General features: G+C 40.2%; 1 gene segment (V, D, J or C); it reads right to left on the bottom strand.

Moving 5' to 3' along the window:
• Nucleotides 1–17539: 17539 nt before the first annotated feature.
• Nucleotides 17540–18217, bottom strand: LOC106020977. The segment is given in 2 exon segments: nucleotides 17540–18006; nucleotides 18087–18217. Coding segments are annotated over 2 exon segments (513 nt in total).
• Between the last annotated feature and the right edge of the window lie 3255 nt (nucleotides 18218–21472).

Here is a 21472-nt window from a genome sequence, read left to right as displayed (position 1 = left end):
AAAAAGGAAACTACAGGAATTTCAGTTTACAATTTAACTTGGCAAAATGACTTTTTTAGCAAAATGGCATTGTTTGCGGCTACGGAACTACACTACTTCAAAATGATACGGGGCAAAGACCTAAGTGTAAAGGGAAACTACCAAAAGCTGTCAGTTGCAGAGGATCCTGGAAGTATAGAGCAGTGACAACAGGTATTAACAAGATGAACCACAAGATCTATGGCTCCTGGTGGGAAAGCTCCACTTTGCAAATCTGTGGAGTTATTGACTTTAAATGACCAGCTTCTCTTGTCTATAATTTCTTCAACTACATTTGTTCTTTTTGAACATTTTGGGTGCATTCTCACTGCTTGTGTGTTAATCTCATGGAAATATTCCACCAACTCTGCAGAAATAAACCTGTGGATATGCAGGAAAATGATGTGTGTGCTGTATAATTTTCAATAAAGTAAATATTACTAGGATATTTTACACTACTTAGACTGGCATCAGATTCTCAGTCACAAAGACATACCTTTAACACAGACTGCCACTTTAGACTTCAAAGAAGATAAACACTAGGTGGTTGCCCTAGAGACAAATACACATACATGGCGCCTGTTTCCAGGTGTCATATTCTAATTTAAGACAACAGTTTGAAAAATCTGTAGACATAAATCCTTGTAGCAACAGACCTTTTTTGCAGGTACTCACCAACTGCAAGGCTCATCCAAGTGATTACTGCCTGGGACCCTCAAGAACTTAGAGCTTCTTCCACAGGTAATTGTGACATTCCTAGGCTGATAGAAACAACATGACTCATATTGGGTTTTGAGTTTGGGTTGGGCCCTGAAAATTTAACTTATAATGTCAAGAGTTTGGCTGTGAGAGGAGCAGAGGCAGAGAGGCAGCAGAGCAGGAGCAGAGTTGTAGAGAGAGATGGCTGTATGCATCTGTGTGAGATCTGCTCATGTGAGGTAATTGTGTGTGTGCTGAATGAGAGATGATGATGATGTTGAAGAAGGAGGAGGAAGAGGAGGAGGAGAAACTTAAGACAGTTGTTGTGAGGGAGTGAATGGTTAAGAGAGTTCATGAGTGAGTGAATGATGTAGAAGTATGTGTTTATGAACACACATGCACACACACACACACACACATACAACCACACATGAATATATGAACACACACACACAGAATCATAGTTTCACTTTCAGAGACAGTCATTAGTCCCCAAACACCCACACAGCATCACCACCCCACACATAAACATTCTCACATTCACAGGCAGAGAGGCTGACCCTATTCTTTTGGCAAGATCAACTGGGTGGCATGGAATCTCTCTTTAAAAGAAGATGGTATTGATCTATGAGAAATATCTTGCCTCTGTATCTCTAGTGAACAGATTAAAGGAATGTTCACCCATGTCCAAACATCACATGCAATGCTTTCAATAATCCATTAACATTAATGACAACTTTGGACAAAATATGTTCCAATAATTATTTCTCTTCCCTCTTCTTTTCCCAGATCCTTCCCATCTCCCCAAGGCCACATTTCCTTGACATGCATAATTATATGGTCATTTATGAAGTCCTATAGTCATATAATTAATGGTTTAAAAATTCACCTTTCTCGTGGTCAGAAAGCAATCCACCACAGAGGTAAAGGTCACAACACATTTTTCTACAGAAACTAAATTTGATGACAGCATTTATGCACTACAAAAATAAACACTTGGCACTACAAATTCTTCTTCCTTGATGTCCAGCAGGTATGACTGATTCAGGAAAGATCAATGAATGTAGGTTTGGTTTCAAGAATGTTTGATAGAGAGGATCAATCAAAAAAATAAGAGAGAAGGAAGAGTATAAGGAGAAGCACAGGGAAATTGTACCCTCAGATGCTGACTCCTCCTGTGAGTCTGAAAGGCATGATCTTCTGAAGTCTAGAGTGATGTTGAGCCACGGTGTATGCTAGAATCTTACCTTTCATGATTAACACCACACACCTGAGTAAGAAGATAAAAATAAGAGCAGAATATGCTCATGAGCAACTCAGGCTCTCCAAACACTGAAATGATGAACAGAGCTGTGTCCTCAGCCTCTGGTGTTTGAGAGTCACTGGGATTTTGGACAGGAAGGAGAGCTGGAATGTCTGTAGAGAATTTTTCAGGGGAAGGGAGGGCCTGATCCTGAAATTATCCTTCAATCCCAGCCTTCCTGGGCAACTGACACCTCAGCCATTGTCTCTGGTCAGCCAATGCTATAACTTTGTAACGTAAACTACTTACATATTATGAGAAAACTATACATATCTCAAGCTAACAGCCACCCAAACACGCATACGCAGATAGAAATACCACAACTGAGATAATCCTGTAGAAAGACAGGATTACATACAAGGACAGATATGTATATGTATATTAACATTCACATCTATGTCATCATTTCCACTTAAAAACATAACCTCAGTCTCTTTGGCAATGGGATTGTAGGCTGGTACACCCCTGATTCATGCCTAAAATCCATATATGAGTGAGTACATACCATGTTTCTCTTTTTGTGACTGGTTTTGTGACATGGTTTCTTCTAGTGCCATCCATTTACCTGCAAATTTAAAGATTCCATTATTTCTTTTCCACTGAATAGTATTTCATTGTGTAAATGTACCACATTTTCTCTATCCACTCTTCAGTTGTGGGCCATCTAGGTTGCAGGTTCTGGCTATTACAAATAATGCTGCTGTGAACATAGTGGGACCGATGCCCTTATTGTATGAAAGTGCATCTTTTGCATATATGCCTAGGCCCTCCCCCAAGAGATGAAATGACAGACTATGGATACTCCCCATGGAGGGCCTCATCCTCCCTGGGGAAAGTGTGGGGATTGGCAGAGGGGGTACTTGGGAATTGGAGTTGGTGGGAGGGCATGGGAGGTATGGAGGGAGAGGGACTTGGGATTGACATGTGAAGCAATCTTGTTTCTAATTTAAATTTAAAAATAAGACATAAATAATCACAACCCCATGCTCATATGAAATGCAGTGGGATCACATTGGTTCATCCCTCTACCCTGTCTCTTCATCCTCTCTTTCCTTCAAACCATCTGGCCCCTCCTACACTCATGTCTCATTATTTTCTGTCTCCTATATTCCTATGGAATAGTGGTATATTATTTATGATTTATTAAAGCTTGACTGAGGATTCAGAAAGGCAAAGTCAGCCACTATCCATAGAAGCCATACACACACTTTTAATCCCAGCATTCAGAAGCTAGGAGATGATGTTATGCACCTTTAAACCTAGGACTCAGGATTAATAGATAGACTGATCTATGTGAGACAAAGGCCACCCAGATGTACTCCAAAGTGAATAAGTCTAAAAGAGAATTAGAGCTCCTATTTTAATCCCAAGATTAGGAAAGTAGATAAGACAAACGCAAGGTCTCAGTAAGAGGCATTCATTCTCCAGCCATGATTAGGAGAGGTAACAGTGTGAAACTCATTTAGAGCTTGTGGAGACAGCATCAACCTGATAGAGGTAAGAAGATAGTGGCAGGCTGTTTTGCTTTACTGACCCTCAACTTGAAGTTTGAACCTGACTATTAGTCCCTATGTATTTTTTTAATTTATTAGAAACAAGCATGCTTCACATGTAAATCCCAGCTCGATCTCCCTCCCTTCCTCACCCACCCCCTACCACTCAATTACCCTCCACTCCCCAGAGAAGGTAGGGCCCTCCATGGAGGTCTCCAAAGTATGTCATATGATTTGTGGCAGCAACTAGGCCCTCCCCTGTCCCGCGCTACCGTCTCGCCAGCAAGAACGACGCAGAACACTCGGATCCTTCTGCAGTAAAGCTTTAATGCATCTTGAGAGATAGATGATCAGCTTCTTAGAGGGAGACCCCAAGCTAAGAAACCCAGCCCCTTATATAAGCCTAGGAGCTCCGAGTGAGACGTGTAGAGCCGGGATTGGTGGTTTGCACATCACCCCAGATGACGGGTGAGGCACAGCTTAAACGGTAAACTCCAACTGACAGCAGATGTCAGCGCCATCTTCTAACGGTTAACTCCAACTGACAGCAGATGTCAGCGCCATCTTCTAACGGCAATAGCGATAGCGAGGGCGGCTCCTCACACTCCCCTATGTATCTAGGCTTAGAGCATATCCCTTCATGTAGAATGGGCACTCAGATCGATTCGTTTGCCAGGAATAAACACAGGGCAAGGATTCCACTCTTCCATCTATGTGACTGATATTTAGCTTGTGCTTTTCTGAGGAGCTGGTGACAAAATAATCAGGAACATTTTCCTGCTTCTGCCTGGATTCCCTCTTGCATATAAAGAGGAAAATAGATTATTCACATTATGCAGGCCTTGGGTACAAAACAGATCAAAATCATGCTGTGCAGAAAGAAGAGGGTACCATATCATCAGTGCATATCTCTGTAAATTCAGCTGAGTTTTGGGATGCAATTTATTCATGTGATGAACATTACCCTCTTATGGTTAAATAGATCACCACATGCTGTTTTTCTTCAGAAGAATATCTGAGGTATGGGAGCATCATATTTAATTTTTTCCTGAGAACTGAGGGTGCTTATTTTTGATACTCAAAATTTGTATTAGATGGTTTTGAGATTTTCTTTGGTTGATGACTGTATATCTTCTAATGAGTCTTCAACACCTGAGATTTTTTCTCTTCTATCTCTTGTATTCTATTGGTGATACTTGCATCTGTAGTTCCTGATCATTTACCCAGCTTTTCCATTTCAAGCATCCATCATTCTGTGGTTTTTTTATTGTTTCTATTTCAGCTTTCAATCATTCAACTGTTTGAGTTGTTTCCTTCATTTGTTTGGTTGTTTTTTGATGGTACTCTTTAGATTCTTTGAGAGATTTATTTATTTCTTGAATTTTCCATCATTTCATGGATTTTTATGGGATTTCTTTAAGGGATTTCCTCGGTCTCTATCATCACCATAAAATAATTTTTAAGGTCTGTCTCCTCTGTAGTCTGTGTATTACTTTTCAGGTCTTGTTGGCATTGGTTCTGTAGATTCTGGTGGAGTCATGTTTGTCTTTCTATTGCTGAGTGTGCTCTTATTCTGCCTTCTTCCCATCTCTTCTTCCAGTGGGTGCAGGTGGGGTGTTTCTGTTTCCACTGGTCTCCTTCCTTCCCGAAGCTGAAGGTGGGGATGCTGACACTGAAGCTGAAGCTGAACCTGAGGTTGCAGGAGGTTGGGGCCTGGAAGGGTTGATGCCTTTCCTGAAGCTGTGATCGCCAGAGGTTGGGGCCTGGAAGGTTGATATCTTTCCTGAAGCTGGGATTGCTGGAGGTTGGTTCCTGGAAGGGCTGATGCCTTTCTGTGTGGGCGGGTCTTCTGATGCCAGGATCGGCCCCTGGAAGATCCAGGGGATGGGTGTTGGGTGAGGGATGGTGAGTGTTATCTGTCCCCCACCCAGACCCAAGCTCAACTGAAGCTGTGATCCCTGGAGGTTGGTTGGGGCCTGTAATGGTGGAAGGAAATGGCGTTAGGGTGGGAGGCTGGGGAGGATGGTGGGTGTTGTGGGAGGAGGGGAGGGAGAAGGAACTGGCATTGACATGTAAAACAAGCCATTTAAAATTAAAATAAAATAATTTCTATTTGATATCAAGCTTTATATACACTCCAAGGCATATAAAAATAAGTTATATAGTTATTCGGTTTACATATGTTGAACTGAACCTGACAATGATGAGCATGGGGTAAACAGGTCCTTCCCTTCCCATCATATTCCTACTACTGAGACTGGTAAGTCATTATTTTTTCTTATTGCTTTAATTTTAAATAGCTTGCTTCACATGTCAATCCCAGTTCCCTCTCCCTCCCCTCCTCCTGTACCCCCTCCACCCTATCCCCATGTCCTTCTTCATAGCAGATGTCTAGAGTCTGTCGTTTCACTCAGGGCAGGGTCAAGGCACTCCCCTAAGAGTCCAGGCTGAGAAAACATTCCTCTTTGTGTTATGGACACATGAAATCATTTTGAATGCCAGGGATAAACACTGATCTACTGCGCAGGGCCCCATAGGTTGCCCAGGCATCCTCACTGATTCTCACTCTCAGGGGTTCTGAATCAGTCCCATGCTGGCCTCCCAGCTGTCAGTCTGGTGTCCAAGAACTCCTGTTGTCCAGATCAGCTGTCTCTGCTGGTTTTGCCAGCCCATTTGTTGCCAATTTGCTCATCTCTCCTCTCTCTCAGTCACTGGGTTCCATGGCTTCAGTTCAGTGTTAACTGTGGCTGTTTGCCTCTGCTTCCATCAGTCACTGGATGAAGGTTCTAGGATGGCTATAGACATCAAGTAAATTATCAGGAATGGGCATTTAAGGGGGTCTCTCCACTATTGCTTAGATTGCCAGTTGGTGTCATCCATTTAGATCACTAGAAGTCTCACTGGTGCCAGATCTGTCTTCTAATCTATAACTCCCTATTCCCCCTATTTTACTCCCTACTCAACCTTCCTGTTCCCCCATGACCTACTTTCTATTCTTCTCCCCCTCTCTTCTTCCCAGCTCCCACTTCCCCCCACCCCTTGCTTTATTCCCAAACTGTTCAGAAGATCTTGCCTCATTCCTCTTCTCTGGGGTTCCATGCATATCTCTCTTAGGTTCTTTCCTGTTTGCCAGACTGTCAGTGGAAGTGCAGACTGGCACTATCCTGATACATGTGTAAAATCCACATATGAGTGAGTACATACCATGTTTGTATTTGTGTGACTGGGTTATCTCACTCAGGATGGTTTCCTCTAGTGCCAACCATTTGCCTGCAAATTTCAAGATTCCGTTGTTTTTTTCTGCTGAGTATTACTCCATTGTATAAATGTACCACATTTTCTCTATCCACTCTTCAGTTGAGGGGCATTTGGGTTGCTTCCAGGTTCTGGCTATTACAAATAATGCTGCTATGAACATAGTGCAGCAGATGTCCTTGTTGTATGAATTTGCATCTTTTGGATGTATGCCTAAGAGTGAAATTTCTGGGTCTTGTGGTAGATTGATTCCTGAGGAATCTCCATATTGATTTCCAAAGTGGCTGTATGAGTTGGCACTCCCACCAGCCATGGAGGAGTGTTCCCCTCTCTCCACATCCTCTCCAGCATAAATTGTCTTCGGTGTTTTTGATTTTAGTTCATTCTTACAGGAGTGAGATGGTGTCTCAAAGTTGTTTTGATTTCAATTTCCCTGATGGCTAAGGATGTTGAGCACTTTCTTAAGTGTCTCTTGGCCATTTTAGCCTCCTCTATTGACAATTCTCTGTTTAGTTCTGTATCCCACCTTTTAATTGCATCCTTTTGTGTTTTGCAGACTTGCTTCTTGAGTTCTTTGTAAATTTTGGAGATTAGTCCTCTGTCAGATGTGGGGTTAGTGAATATCTTTTCCCATTCTGTTGACTGCCTTTTGTATAGTTTTAGCTTCTTTGTCAAAATCAAGTATTCATAGATGTCTGGGTTAAAACCAGGGGATTCAATCCGGTTCCATTGGTCGACCTATCTATTTTGTGCATATTACAAGCAAATGAAATCCCAAAACAAGTAGGAGTAGGTTTTTCACACCAAATTAATCAGAAGAGTTTCTTAAAGGTCACTTCATATCTGTAGAAGGAACAATGTAAAAAAGGTATAACAATTTTCAGTCCAATGAAGTGTATGGAACCTTTAGCAGTGGAGCCAGGTTTATTCCTAGGCCACAAATGTACTTCGGGAGCCCATTCCCAATGGAGGGACACTATTGCAGCCCAGAAAGGGAAAGGAAGCCTTTGACTTTCCCCCAAATGATGTGATGGAATTTGATGATCCCCCGTGGAGGGTCTCATTGAACTTGGGAAGTGGGTGATGGATGGAATGCAGGTTCGTTGGGAAGCCTGGGCATATGGGAGGGTGAGGAAATTGGTGAATGGATATGTAAATAAGAGTGTTTCTAAAAATTAAAAAAAAAAGGAATATAAGAAATTTCCTCATGCCCATTGAATTCAGGGCACACATAAGAGCAAAGTAAAACAAACAAATATTAAAAAAGAGGAAATTTATTTTGCCTGTTGAGTGGGTTGGGAGCAGTCTGCAGCTGACTGAAGCCCAGCGGGTGTCTCTGGCTGCTTTGTCTTCACTCTCATTGTTGGAGCCTCACACACATTTTATTACCAATTCCACACCATTGTCTGATATGCACACATTTAGTGATGATGAAGGTGAGAGTGAGGGCCTCAGGGTTCTTGGGTCTCTGACAATGTGTTATGTCCTTGTTGGCTCTAACTTGCACCCCACACAACAGTGCTCTCACTATGATAAATAGTGTCTGTGCCCTGAATCTAAGACTCCACAGTTTCTAGCCTTTTGTATTTTTCAGGGTATGAAGGTGGTCCCTTCACCATCACTTCTTCCCTTTTTGAAGTTTTGCGTTGATTCAGGTCAGAGTATATCATGAACTATAAATCATTATCAATAATTAGGCTGTGGAGACAGTTCTGTGGTTCAAGGTTTCGCCACACAATATCCTTAAGGGTGTTCTATACTACTAGTTATTCATAACTACAAAATTTAGGTGTCACAGGCAAATGTAGTCCTACCTCTGGGCTGTGGAAACAGTTTCATTAACTAGTCTAGCTAGTTAGTGATATTCAGATCCAGTAATATAGATTCTGTTTCATAATGTATGGTGTAGGTAATAGCGAAAACTTTTTCTTGTCAACATGTACAGAAATGGACACACACACACACACAGATAGATAGAGAGAGAGAGACAGACAGACAGACAGACAGACAGACAGGCAGAGACAGACACAGAGAGATGTTGGAAGAGAAATATTCACAGAACATAACAAAAAACTGAAAATTGTATGATATTTTGGACCCTTTTAAGAAACTTCATACTTCACAGGTAAAAAGAATCCTTGAGTGTGATATGCAGAAGCAGTTCAGACAGAGGAGTCCAGCCATGTATACCTCTCTGAACAGGCTTTTGCCTGCTGCAGATCTCTGTGTGCTCTGTGCAACCTGCTTGTCCTGACAATCAGGAGGGAGGCTTTTGTCTGACCTCACAGTAGAATTCACTCACATTAATGCATGGCTGTATCCTCAGACTTCAGGTTGTTCATTTGCAGGTTCATGGAATTATTGGCATTGTCTCTGGAGATTGTGAATCGACCCTTCACAGTGTCAGAATAGTAGACACTATAAGCAAGATTACTAATGCCTGCTACCCACTCTAGCCCCTTACCTGGATCCTGGTAAATGCAGTGCATGTTATAGATGCTGAAGGTGAATCTGGAGGCTGCACAGGAGAGTTTTAGAGACTTTCCAGGCTGCACTAAACCTCCTCCAGAACTCACTAGCTGCACCTCACAGTGAATACATGCAATCTATCACTAAACTTAACTTTTTTCTTTTCCTTTTTTTAAATTTAAGTTATAAACAAGCTTGTTTCACATGTCAATCCCAACTCCCTCTCCCTCCCCTCCTCCACTGCTATCCCTACCAGGTCCCCCAACCCCCACCCAATCTCCACTCTGATCCCTAGGGAGGGTGAGGTTCTCCATGGTGTATCTCCAGAATCTGTCATTTCATCCAGGGCATGTCCTAGGCCCTCTCACAAGAGTCCAGGCTGAGATAGCATCCCTCATTGTGGGATGGGCACTAGATGTCTATTTGTATTCCAGGCATAAATACTACCTAAGGCCCCATAGATTACCTAGGCCTCCTCACTGACACCCACATTCATGGGTCTGTGTCATTCCCGTGATTTCCACACAGCCATGAATTTGGGATCCAGGAACTACTCCCCTTTTCTCAGGTCAATTGATTCTGTGGGTTAAACCAACCCAGTCTTAACTCCTTGCTCATCAGTTCTCAGGGTAGGGTCCAGGCACTTCCCTAAGAGTCCAGGCAGAGAGAGCAACTCTCTTTGTGTTATGGACACACGATGTCCTGGATGAAATGACAGATTCTGGAGATCCACCATGGAGGGCCTCACCCTACCTAGGGATCAGACTGAAGATTGGTTGGGGGTTGGGGGACCTGGTAGGGATAGCAGTGGAGGAGGGGAGGGAGAGGGAGTTGGGATTGACATGTGAAACACGATGTCTGTTAGTATTCGAGGATTAAACACTGATCTACCTCTCAGCACCCCATAGGTAGCCCAGGCCTCCTCATTGACTCTCACATTCAGGGGATCTGGATCGGTCCCATGCTGGCCTCCCAGCTGTTGTTCTGGGGTACAAGAGCTCTCCCCTGTTCGGATCAGCTCAAAAGTAAAACAGTTTCTATAATGTGAGTGTTTAGCTGTAACCCTTGCTGAATATACGTGGCACTGTGATAGATGTTTTAATTTCTTTTGTAATGTTAATCATGATCTTAATTGATTTCTGGTCTTCGTGGACGCAGATGTGTCAAAATCAGTGACAAAGACTAGAGACATGGTCTCTCCACATCTCATGCAGGACAAGAGACTGGACTGATTTCTTTCATCCTTTTATCAATCTAATTGTGGCATGATTTCAGGGCCCCATTCAGCATTCAAATGTATGCTATCCACATAGGAATGTACAAATATATTCACTGTACAGTTCATAGGTTTATTGATTTGAATTCAACTCATTGTTTGTTGTTTAATTGTATATGCTCATCATGCTCAAATTTTGTGTGAATTTCATTTGAGTAACCATTGATGTGAGCAAAAACTTTACATTTAGAGTTCAAAATGGTAGGGATACACCACCGTAAACCTCCTAACATTAATTCAGACTGAAAGAAAGCCATCCATTCCTTATTCACACTCCATTTTTCCAGGTCTGCCTCCTCATTTGTCGGCCCATCTCTAGGGTTTACTAGTCTGTTTTCTCTTTTATTCTCCTCCAGATTTGTCTGCACTGTGACAGAGAAATCACTGCAACATGCTATATATTGAGAAGAGAACATGACATTTATGGAAATAGCACACCTGTTCAGTCCTTTAACCGTTGAAGGTTTCTGGAGTAGAGCACCATAGTTTGTAAGGCAATGACTATTTGTGTAAAAATTCTTGTTGGAATCACAAAACTTGGTATTTTATGTAATATCCAAATGAGCTAAATTGCTGGACCAAATGCCAACATATTATCTTAAATACTGAGCCTTAAGCCTATTTCTACAAATCCAGTTAGTAGCCCCTTTCATTTTTGTTCTCTCCCCTTCCCCCCCCTCTGACTTTCTGTCTTTCTGTCTCTCAACATATCTGAAAGTCCAGATTCCAGACTCATTTACTCTCATACTTGAAATTTCCATATTATTTTTCATTGATGATCAGAGAACATTGGTATTTGTATGTGTTTGTAAATACGTGTTTGTGTTTTAATGTGTGTTTGTGTGCGTTTACATTGCACTCTACCAGGCTTTTAAGGTTATAGGATAGAAGGAGTTGGTAATGGTGTGGTACATGTCTTCTCACCTTTCACTGGTCAGTACTGACATGATGTCTTCAGGTCTGTCAGTTCACCTCTACTCACTAGAGCTGAAAACTCACCGCTAAAATTCAGGTTGCTGGATGTTTTTTGTCCTGGCATTCCACAATGTCTGTTGGAATGAGTATTGTCTATAAAGCTGCATTTCATACTCCAGTAAATGTGATGCTGATGGCTGTCATATGTTGTAGTGGAAAACAGTGCATGACTATTTCAGTAGTACTGAGACAGGTCCTCTCTGGGACCCGTGAGAATACAAATATGTAATATCAGCTTATTGTCTTGAATTAAATGAATATTAGGTTTGCAGTGTACACACTGGGTGCAATAAATGTAAAAGTGAGCAGGAGTTTTCCTTGAATCCACCTCAAATTGATTTGTGGCTTTTCCCTTGTTCCTCTTTCATCCAGACACCTTTGAGAACAGATCTTCCTTCTCAGTTTGAATCCAGTCACTGCATCTGTGTTTATTAAAACGAACCACACTTGAAGTGTTCAAGGGCCACCTGAACATCCTTAGGGTCAACCATACTTGTGATACTGAGTAGTTTCATTTAACATCCTGTTGCCATGTGACAATAACACAGAGCTTTGGAGGCTGCCATCCATTCCACACCAGTGATCTTCAGGATTGTGCACAGATCTGATATCAACTAGGAACTCCTAGGACACTATTCCCAAAATGTTGCCCAGTGTCCTGGAAGTATAATATCATTACTGATAATTATTTTTGAATTATTATCATGTAGAGCAGCAGCATGAGTCTTTTCTGAATCTTGATGACCTCATTATAGAAGTTACTCAACAAAGAACCTATAAAGTATTGTAACGTAGTAATTTCACATGTAATCTACAGCATGATCTCTGAATGCACTGAGACTGGCAATGAAATCCACAGTTTGTTGAAACCTTCTCAATGCACAATATCTTTTTACATGTTTCTATGGCTATTAACTTCTTAGAGATTGATAGATACAAAGTGTCCCCTGTTGGTTCTCGGTACTGACTTGTTTAACTTCTCATTCACAGAACCCTCACAATTACTCATTTTATCTTCTTTGTAATGTACTTGGTGATTCTGAGTAGAGATTTCAAGGCTAGATTATGAGCTATGCCTCAAATTGTGTCTACATGGACCACAGTATCTTCTGTTAATGAAGTTGTATAAGTGAACACTGGTGATGAAGGGAGTAAACAGAGACAGTACAAGAGATGGAGGTTATCTGTACTTGCTTTATAATGCAATTTCCGAAATCCTCCAGCTCTACATGGCACAGAAAATTCACAACAACTGGAATATAAACAAATGTGATACATGCAGATCTGTTCCCAACTACAGAACGTACTTTCACATTTCAGAACTGACCAGAATTTAGGGAAATTTTGACTGTGTTTCAATTTCTTTGTTAATTCAGCATTTCTGTCATGGGTTGATTGTAGATTTACTTAATAAGTATTATTTATCCCTTTTTCATGCATCTTTCTGTGTGGAAATGATGGCTGTGTTCTCTCTGGATGTAGCTTACCTGAACACAACATCCTCTTATTTATGAGATATCATACCTATTGATTTTCAAATAGATGTATGTACTTGCTATAAGCTTTGTAAATGACAGCTGTGCAGATGAATAATCCACTACTACTTTCAAGGAGTTAGTGAAACCAATACACACACACACACACACATCAATCATATGTTTGTCCATATGCGTGCACATGTGTACTTTGTAGGCACACATAATAAACCCTAAAATATGCTGCACATTTAGGTATAGATGGATCTGTCTGGATGTAAGCTGTGTGACCATGAGCCAAAAGCCTTTCAATTGAATACATGTTTCTCCTGATTTGAAAAGTTTCAAGTGTCTCATTTTACTCAATATCCCATTCCTGTATGTGAGTGCTTTGACTGCCTTGTGTACTTGCTACAAGGAAGGGTTGTTGAAGTCACACTCATATGTACAATATATGTTGCACATTGTAGTTGATTTTATTTGCATGATGTTTATGCCCAACATTGCTGAAATGGGCTTCTTCTTTGCACTCTAACTAAAGATACCTAGATGTGTCTAAACCGTGAATATGAATTTACCATAAGTCTATAATAACACTGCCCAAAGTAACCAAGTCCACAATGCTGAGAGTGATCCCAGGCACTGAACCCTTGTGGTAGATGGGGAATAAGAGCTACAATATCACATGGCTCTTTTTCCAGGGTGTTTTAATGTTACAATGATTTTAGTCTATTACTAAATTGTGTGTCTTGAAACAGGAGAATATATGACATTGCCTCTATGAAATGAAAAGATCAATGCACACCTATCCTCAGATGCAAACAGTAGTAACAGTTCAAAATAAGGAAAATATCTTGGAATGAATTATAGAATGAGGAAGTTGTCATGTTTGTACAGAGTGACTACAGGGCCAGAGATGTAAGGAATGCTGGTATCTGAGTAAGGGAAATGCAGGCAACAGACTCTTCTTAAGAGAGAACTTCATTTCTAACCAGGAACAATGATTGCATTTCAGATGCTTTATCTACTGTAGGGGATAAAATGTGATGCTCTGCCTATGAAATGAGCTACAGTAGACATATACATTTTCCCTGAATCTATCAGGTGTGCATGGATAAATTCTAGGTCTGAGTCCACAGAATTGAAGACAGGTGTGCCCTATGTAGTCCAAATTTTAAAATATAAGAGCTCAAAATTAGAAAAAATCACCGTAATCTGACACAGAGTAGTTCATCCCTTCACCACATTTTACTGAATTGCTTTACAGCTTTCAAATTTACAGACCCCAGATGTACTAAGGCTGTGAATTTATTTAGTATATTTGTCATCAAAGCCTACATGCTTGACTCTCCACTATGTGTAAGAGTGATATGTGAGATGAGAAACACTGGAGAGCGAAGAATTTTTAGATAACATGTAACCATTAATTTAGCCTTCTCACTCGGTCAAGCAGCTGGATTGTGTAACGAAAACATGTTATGTGTTAATGATATGAATAATGGGATTCAGCATATTAACTGAGTACAGCACCATCCAGACATTCTTTAGATGATATATAAAGTTTGTGACCAGAACCAGTATCTAATCTTATGAGCACAATGTCATCCAGCCATTAATAGATGAGTTTGGAAACAAAGGAAAGAAAGTGAATCCCTAATGAGCAATCACCATTAATATCAGGAAACTCCATAGAAAGCTAAAATTGTATAAACATTGTTGTTGGTTGTCAACCAGTAATGTAATGTTCTTTTAATTCTAAACACTAGGACAGGTGCAGTACATACACCTGGGACATCACACCACACTGAAGGTCTCTCATATTTTAAACATGAGAAAGGACTGTGATGAAGCTGAACCCACCTGAGTTCCAGAGAGCTGTGAACAGATGGAGGGGCCTGTGCAACAGGCTAACATATGAAACATTGCAGAGCTCATGGGTGAGGGACTGTGAAGAGGAGAGGATCTCTCATCTTCTCTAACTTTAGGGATACTGAGTGTAAATGAAGACATCTGGATTTAATGTACTGTCTTCTACACTCTTTTCCCTAGTCACAAATGTCATATATTAGATCTTGTATTACTAATTTGACTAAAACCCTTTCATTTTAGAAAAATATGCAGAGAAAAATGAAAGATGAAATCTTAAATATAGTGAAAGGCAGATTATGTGATTATTTCCAGATTGTACCTCTCTTTCTCCCCTGAGTTGAGGCCTTCACAGGGTAATGTATCATACCTTGGGACCAGGTCTCCTACAGTAGAACTACATGTGCTCAACACTTAGGATGGAACATAAAGGACTGAGATCCCAAATAACTGTCATGTATTCCAGCTGAAAAAACCTCTTCCCTCTTTATTTCCATTACCTAATAACACAGAAAGCAAAATGAATAAAATTAATAATATCTACATACACATAGGTGTGTCATTCACTACTACACAGGGAATTCCATAAACCTTCCAAAGAAGAGTGAATATATTATCTTCATCAGTCATCAAATGTCAATAGCCCCAGAGCTTGGTGTGGGTCCTTCCTAACCATGCTGCAATGTTTTGGTAGTTGTCAGAAAGACAAAAAATGTTGTAATACCATTAGTGGTGATAACAGGGCACATTTGGCCAAAGGTATGTATGTTATCCTCAGAGGACAGTTTGTAAAATTAAATTCTTTTATTCTATCATGTTGCTCCAAGGGATCAAATTGATATTGCTAGCTTGCCAATAGACATCTTTATTCCCTCATCTCATTTTTGACTCTCATGCTGTAATTAGACTGGATTGAGTGTGTGCAGATCTGCTGGCAGCAATAGCTGTTGTGAGTCATGTGTTAAATGGTCATGTCAAGTCCTTAATAGATCCTTTTATGTCTATCCACCCCAAATTCAAGACCTTACATTCTCTCTAGTACTTCTGTGTGATGGTCCTTGAGCAATGGGTAGGAGATTGATATCAATGACTCATCCATGGCTAAGAACCCAGTAACTAATTCTCAGCATTTGCCAGTCATGAATGTCTACATTGATCATTACATAACTCAAAGACTAAGGATGATCAGGGCATTAGTGTATTGAGTGTAAACATGAGTAGTATAATGCAGTTTGACAATGTGACAATCAGAAAAGAAACTAGGATTACTAGGTCTATGTCATCCCTAGTCATGGACTTTTGAACATCTTGCCAGGGATAAAGCTTTCCTATGTAGCATGTTACACATACAATTGGAAAGCAGTCAGGCACTAGTGGCTACATTTTCCTGTAAGGCTGTTATTGTAGAATGCAAGGACTGGTACACTATAAGATAATGGACTTTTCTCTCCTTGAAGGCTGCATAGCACATTACTGCAGGTGGAAACCTATCCATGCAGAGAATTTCCTGTTCCCTTCATGGTTCGTTTCTGTAGGTCCTACAACCAAAGACCTTATCCAACAGTGAAATATAGATTAAAACAACTGCAATGTTACATTTATACAACGATTAAAATGACTATAAACAAGAATGGGAAGAAATGCAGGCATGGATGTGGGGAATGTGTAATCCTTACTCACAGGTTGATGTAAGTTTAAACTAGTGTAGTAACTTTGGCAAAAATGTTTCCAGACTCCACACCCTCAGAACTCCACAGAATCAAGCTTACCTATATCCTTAATTCTAAATCAAAAAGAGATTTGATTACTACTGTCAAAAGCAATTCATGAACAGATGCATCAATAACAAAAACAAAAAATTAGGTTTCATAAGAGAGGTTACAGAACCAACTCCAAAATCTATGCAGATGTCTTTCAACAAACTGCCTTTACTTGTTCTAGGCAAACGAAATTGGACTAGGAAAGGTGCTGTGTTTACCCATATGCTGTTGATTTGTATTTTATTACCATAATCCATATTATAGCTCAAAGCACTGAGCTGAACTCAAGAAACCCAGGGACAGAGAGGGAGAACTGATGACCAAAGACATTAAGACTGGGCTGGTTTAACCCCCAGAAACAGCTGACCTGACAAGGGTTAGCTCTTGAATCCCAGACTGATGCCTGGGAATCCAGCATGGGATTGATCAAGAACTCCTGAATGTGGGTGTCAGTGAGGAGGCCTAGGTAATCTATTGAGCCTTGGGTAGTAGATCAGCATTTATCACGGGTATACAAATGGACTTCAGACTCCCCTTCAACAATGAACTCTCAGGGGAGGGTCTAAGCCCTGCCCTGGATGAAATAACAGACTATGGACACCCCCATGAAGGGCCTCACCCTCCCTGGGGAAATGAGGTGATATTGGTGGGTTGGTGGGTGGGCACAGGAGGAAGGGATGGAAAAGGAGAGGGACCTAGAATTGACATGTGAAGCAAACTTGTTTCTAATTTAAATTTAAATTTAAAAATAAAAATATATAAAAAATAGTTTCCCTAGATTTGAAAGATACTAATACCATAATGTCCTGACAATTTTCCCTATTTACTTTATTGAAAGTCAATTACGTAAATGGACATTGTCACTAGTAAACAGCTGATCAATGTATGGTGAACATTATGGGCACCCTGAATTAACATAATTGTATTCCCAATTGCTCTTTGGAAAGTTTCTAAAGACACTGTAAGAATGTGAAGTAACAGACAAAGGGACACTCAGAATGATTATTTCTGAGAAAGTTCAGGCTGATCTTCCCTGTCATCTCAGTCCCAGGGCAGCTTCCTTCTCCTCCGGGGTTTCTGTCATACTCAGGATGTGGTTGCAACACTGTGTCTCTTGCACAGTAATAGACTGCAGAGTCCTCAGATGTCAGGCTGCTGAGTTCCATGTAGGCTGTGCTGGAGGATTTGTCTACAGTCAGTTTTGTCTTGTTTTGAAACTTCTGATTGTATGCAGTATAACCATTAACAGTATTAATAGCTCCAATCCACTCCAGGCCCTGTCGTGGCTTCTGCTTCACCCAGGTAATGCCATAGTCAGTGAAGGTGTAACCAGAAGCCTTGCAGGACAACTTCACTGAGGCTCCAGGCTTCATCAATTCAGCCCCAGACTGCTGCAGCTTCACCTGGGAGTGTACACCTGTGGATAAAACGGTAGAATGTATACATTTGTATCCAGTCCCTGCTCCTTTTTCGAGTTTGGAACCAAAGTCGCCTTACCTGTGGTTACTGACACAAGAAAGACAAAGTTCCAGATCCATCTCATGGTGAGGAACTGTGTTTTCTGTAACTTTGGAGAGGACTCTGACCTTATGCTGTGCTGAAGTGTGAATGTCCTTGTATTTACCACAATAGACTCAGGTAATTTGCATATTCATGAGCAGAGTACTGGTTAGATAAGGAACTAGTTTCATTGGAGAAGAAGATATAGGACTACTGGATCAGGCAGCAGGATCCTGAGGGCCCAGTCCTAATCCACTCTGAGAATTTGTATAGCATCCTTCATTCCTGGGCTTTCTGCAGATGCTGAGGATGTAACATCAAGACCTAATTTTGCAATAGATTTAAGGCCTGAGGCAGTGGCTCCAATATGTGACAATGTTGTAAAACTGATTTACAGATGGCGGATGTAATGATGACAGTAATGGGAAATTAACACCTGCTGAGTTTGAAGCTTATAGTCTCCTTCCTGATATATGTGATTAATATTTGCCTTTTCAACAGATCATATACTAAAAACTGTTCCAAATATACCAAGGCAAATAAACATCAGAAATATTTGAACAACCGTGGTTATTGCAGCAATATCAAAATAACTAAATTATGGAAATAATCTAGGTATCTATCAACTGAAGATCTCATAAAGAAGACATATTTATGTAAACAGGACAACATAAGTTTTTCATCCATAAGTGGAATATGGAAATAACATTAGTTATCAGAAAAACGGATGCAGCTATAGGTAAATGCATTAATTAAGAACATCTCAGAAATCAGATGTTAAAAGATACTCTCAACAGTAGTTTTTAGATATGAATGTTTACATACTACTATGAATAGAAATATGTAATGAATTACAGGTGAAATTATCTAGTAGAATAAATATAAATTAGGAAGGAAAAGAAAATGAAGGGTACAGGTTATGGGGATCATAACACAGAGTATGAAATAAATGTGTATGCAAATTCTAAAACTATGTAAAATTGACATTAATACATGTCATATTTTATATTCTTTGACATTTTATTCCAGGTATAAAATATAAGGTGGTCACATCTGTACCCATTTTGCCCCACTGGTTCATCTTTGGACCTTCCAATAAGTTTCTGTCCATCTTCATGTCCATTCTTGTTTCAATAACTAATGACACAATGAATCCAATCAATTCTATCTATGTACACATAGATAGAGACTTTAAGTAGTAAACAAGAAACCACCAGAAAATTTCCACATAAAACTTATCATATTTTCTTCATTAGTCATCAATGTCAATAGATTCTCTGATTGTTGTGTGTCCTCAGGATTTTCGCTCCATCCATGTAACAGTTTTAAAAATTGTTGTACTATCTATAGTGGTGTGAACAGGAGAAACATGCACCAAGGTGTGTGTGATATGCAGTGGACAACTTATGAAATTCAGAACTTGTATCCTAGCATGTGGGTCCAAGAAATCAAACTGATGCTACTAAGTTTTCCAGTACACACCTTTACCTGCTCAGCTACTTCATAGTCTCTGACAAGAGAAAAAGAACTCAATGGTGTTTTAAAAATCTTTTATTTAATATCATGTTGTACGTTTGTTTCACTCTTTCTGACTGTATATCTTGGTTACAGAGTTGTTTTTTGGGATTTTGTGTGTGCTTTGTGTATTTACTGTTTTATTTATGTTTGTTTTAATCACTTTCCTAAAATATTTTTGTCTATTTTTTTCCTGGAGAGAGACTGACGGCGTGGAGAGTTGGGTAGGAGAAGATGCATGAAAGGTATAGGAGGAGTTGGTGGAGTTGAATCAGCGAGCAGAGTACATTGCAGAACAGTTTAAGACAAATTGTAAATGTAAATGAAAACTGAATAAAATAAACAACAAAATATAATCCCGTAAAATATTTAACAAAGAATCTTTACTGTATTTGACCATGGAAACATCATATGTCAACAGCAGGTGCAGGTCAAGTAGTAGACTCAAGAAAGGAAACCACAGAGGACACAGAGTTCCCTCCATACCAACCTCATCTCTCTACTGGTGACTATTGACACCATTGTGCCCCTGATGGTCCTGAGCTCCCGTGCAGGTTGGTTTCTCATGGCATACACTGAAGTTTCACTGTCTCCCTAGAACAGTAACATATCCCTGCAGCTTCAATACTCACAAAGTGCAGTTTCAGGGAAATATAACTGTTATTTTCTGGAGATGCTGACAGGAAGTTTCAACGGCTACAATTTTACTTTTCCCTATTGCATCATCAATTACCCTTAATTTTACAAAGGTAATGTGCTATTCAAGCTTTTCAGAAACTGAACATTATCAGGGAAGATGGATGGATTTGGAATATGTTCCCTAAATCGGACAATTCAATAGCACTCTGTGGGATTACGTGTGCATATGTCTTTAAATATCTGAAGTCCAGCTACAATATTAGAACAAAAATACATACTTGTAATGGAGACCTCGGGTACCTGAGGTACTGACCACACCAGTTTGGGGTGTGGACAGAGGGATGTGGGAAAGGCAAGAAACAAAAGAGGAAAAGAAAGGAAAGCTCATTCTCTTGGTTCCCAGCTGGGGTTCAGAGACTATAGAATGGTGACACAGTTCACATGTAAGCTACTTATCTCTTTCTTAATACATAACCAACTACCTTTTCACTTCATCCTTAGTGTGACTCATTTCTGTTTACACAGACTACATGAAAGCAGACTATTCATGTATATTTTCCTCTAATATCAGGTCAAGAATCAGATGCTCTTAATGTTGCATGATAGAAGGAGCTGGAAACAGTGTGGTGCATGTAATCTCATCTATCACTGGACAGGATTGATATGATGTCCTGAGGTCTGTCATTTCATCTCTTCTCATTATAGAGGACTACTTATCCCTACAATTCAGGGTGCTGGATGATTTTATCTTGACATTTCACAGTCTCTGTCTCTAGAGCTGCATTTCATACTACAGTTCATGGAATACTGATTGCTATCATAGACTGCATGCCAATTTAAGTAAAATTGAGAATGTTATTAACAGTAACAAAATTCTGGGAACTGTGAGAATATAAAGAAATACTTTAGCTTATATCCGGAATTAAAGTAATTTTAGGATCACAATGTGTGCACATCTGGTGAAATGAATCTGAATGTGAGCAGGGGTTTTCCTTGAATGAATATCACATTGATTTCTAGATTTTCTCCCTTTCTCCCTTTTTCATACCAACACCTGTGTAGACCAAGCTCTCCCATTCCAATGAGAATCCAGTCACTATATTGATCCACACATCAAGATTTTTAATAGTGAACTTAAAATAGTTTCCTCACACACAGAAGGTGAATCCAAAGGTTGTACATGAGAGTTTCCGGAAACCCCTAAGGAGCACCAGGTCTCCTCCAGTCTC

The sequence above is a fragment of the Mesocricetus auratus genome, unplaced genomic scaffold (genome assembly GCF_017639785.1).
Source record: "Mesocricetus auratus isolate SY011 unplaced genomic scaffold, BCM_Maur_2.0 Super-Scaffold_15014, whole genome shotgun sequence".
Classification (NCBI taxonomy): Eukaryota; Metazoa; Chordata; class Mammalia; order Rodentia; family Cricetidae; genus Mesocricetus; species Mesocricetus auratus.
This window is presented reverse-complemented; position numbering and strand designations above follow the sequence as displayed.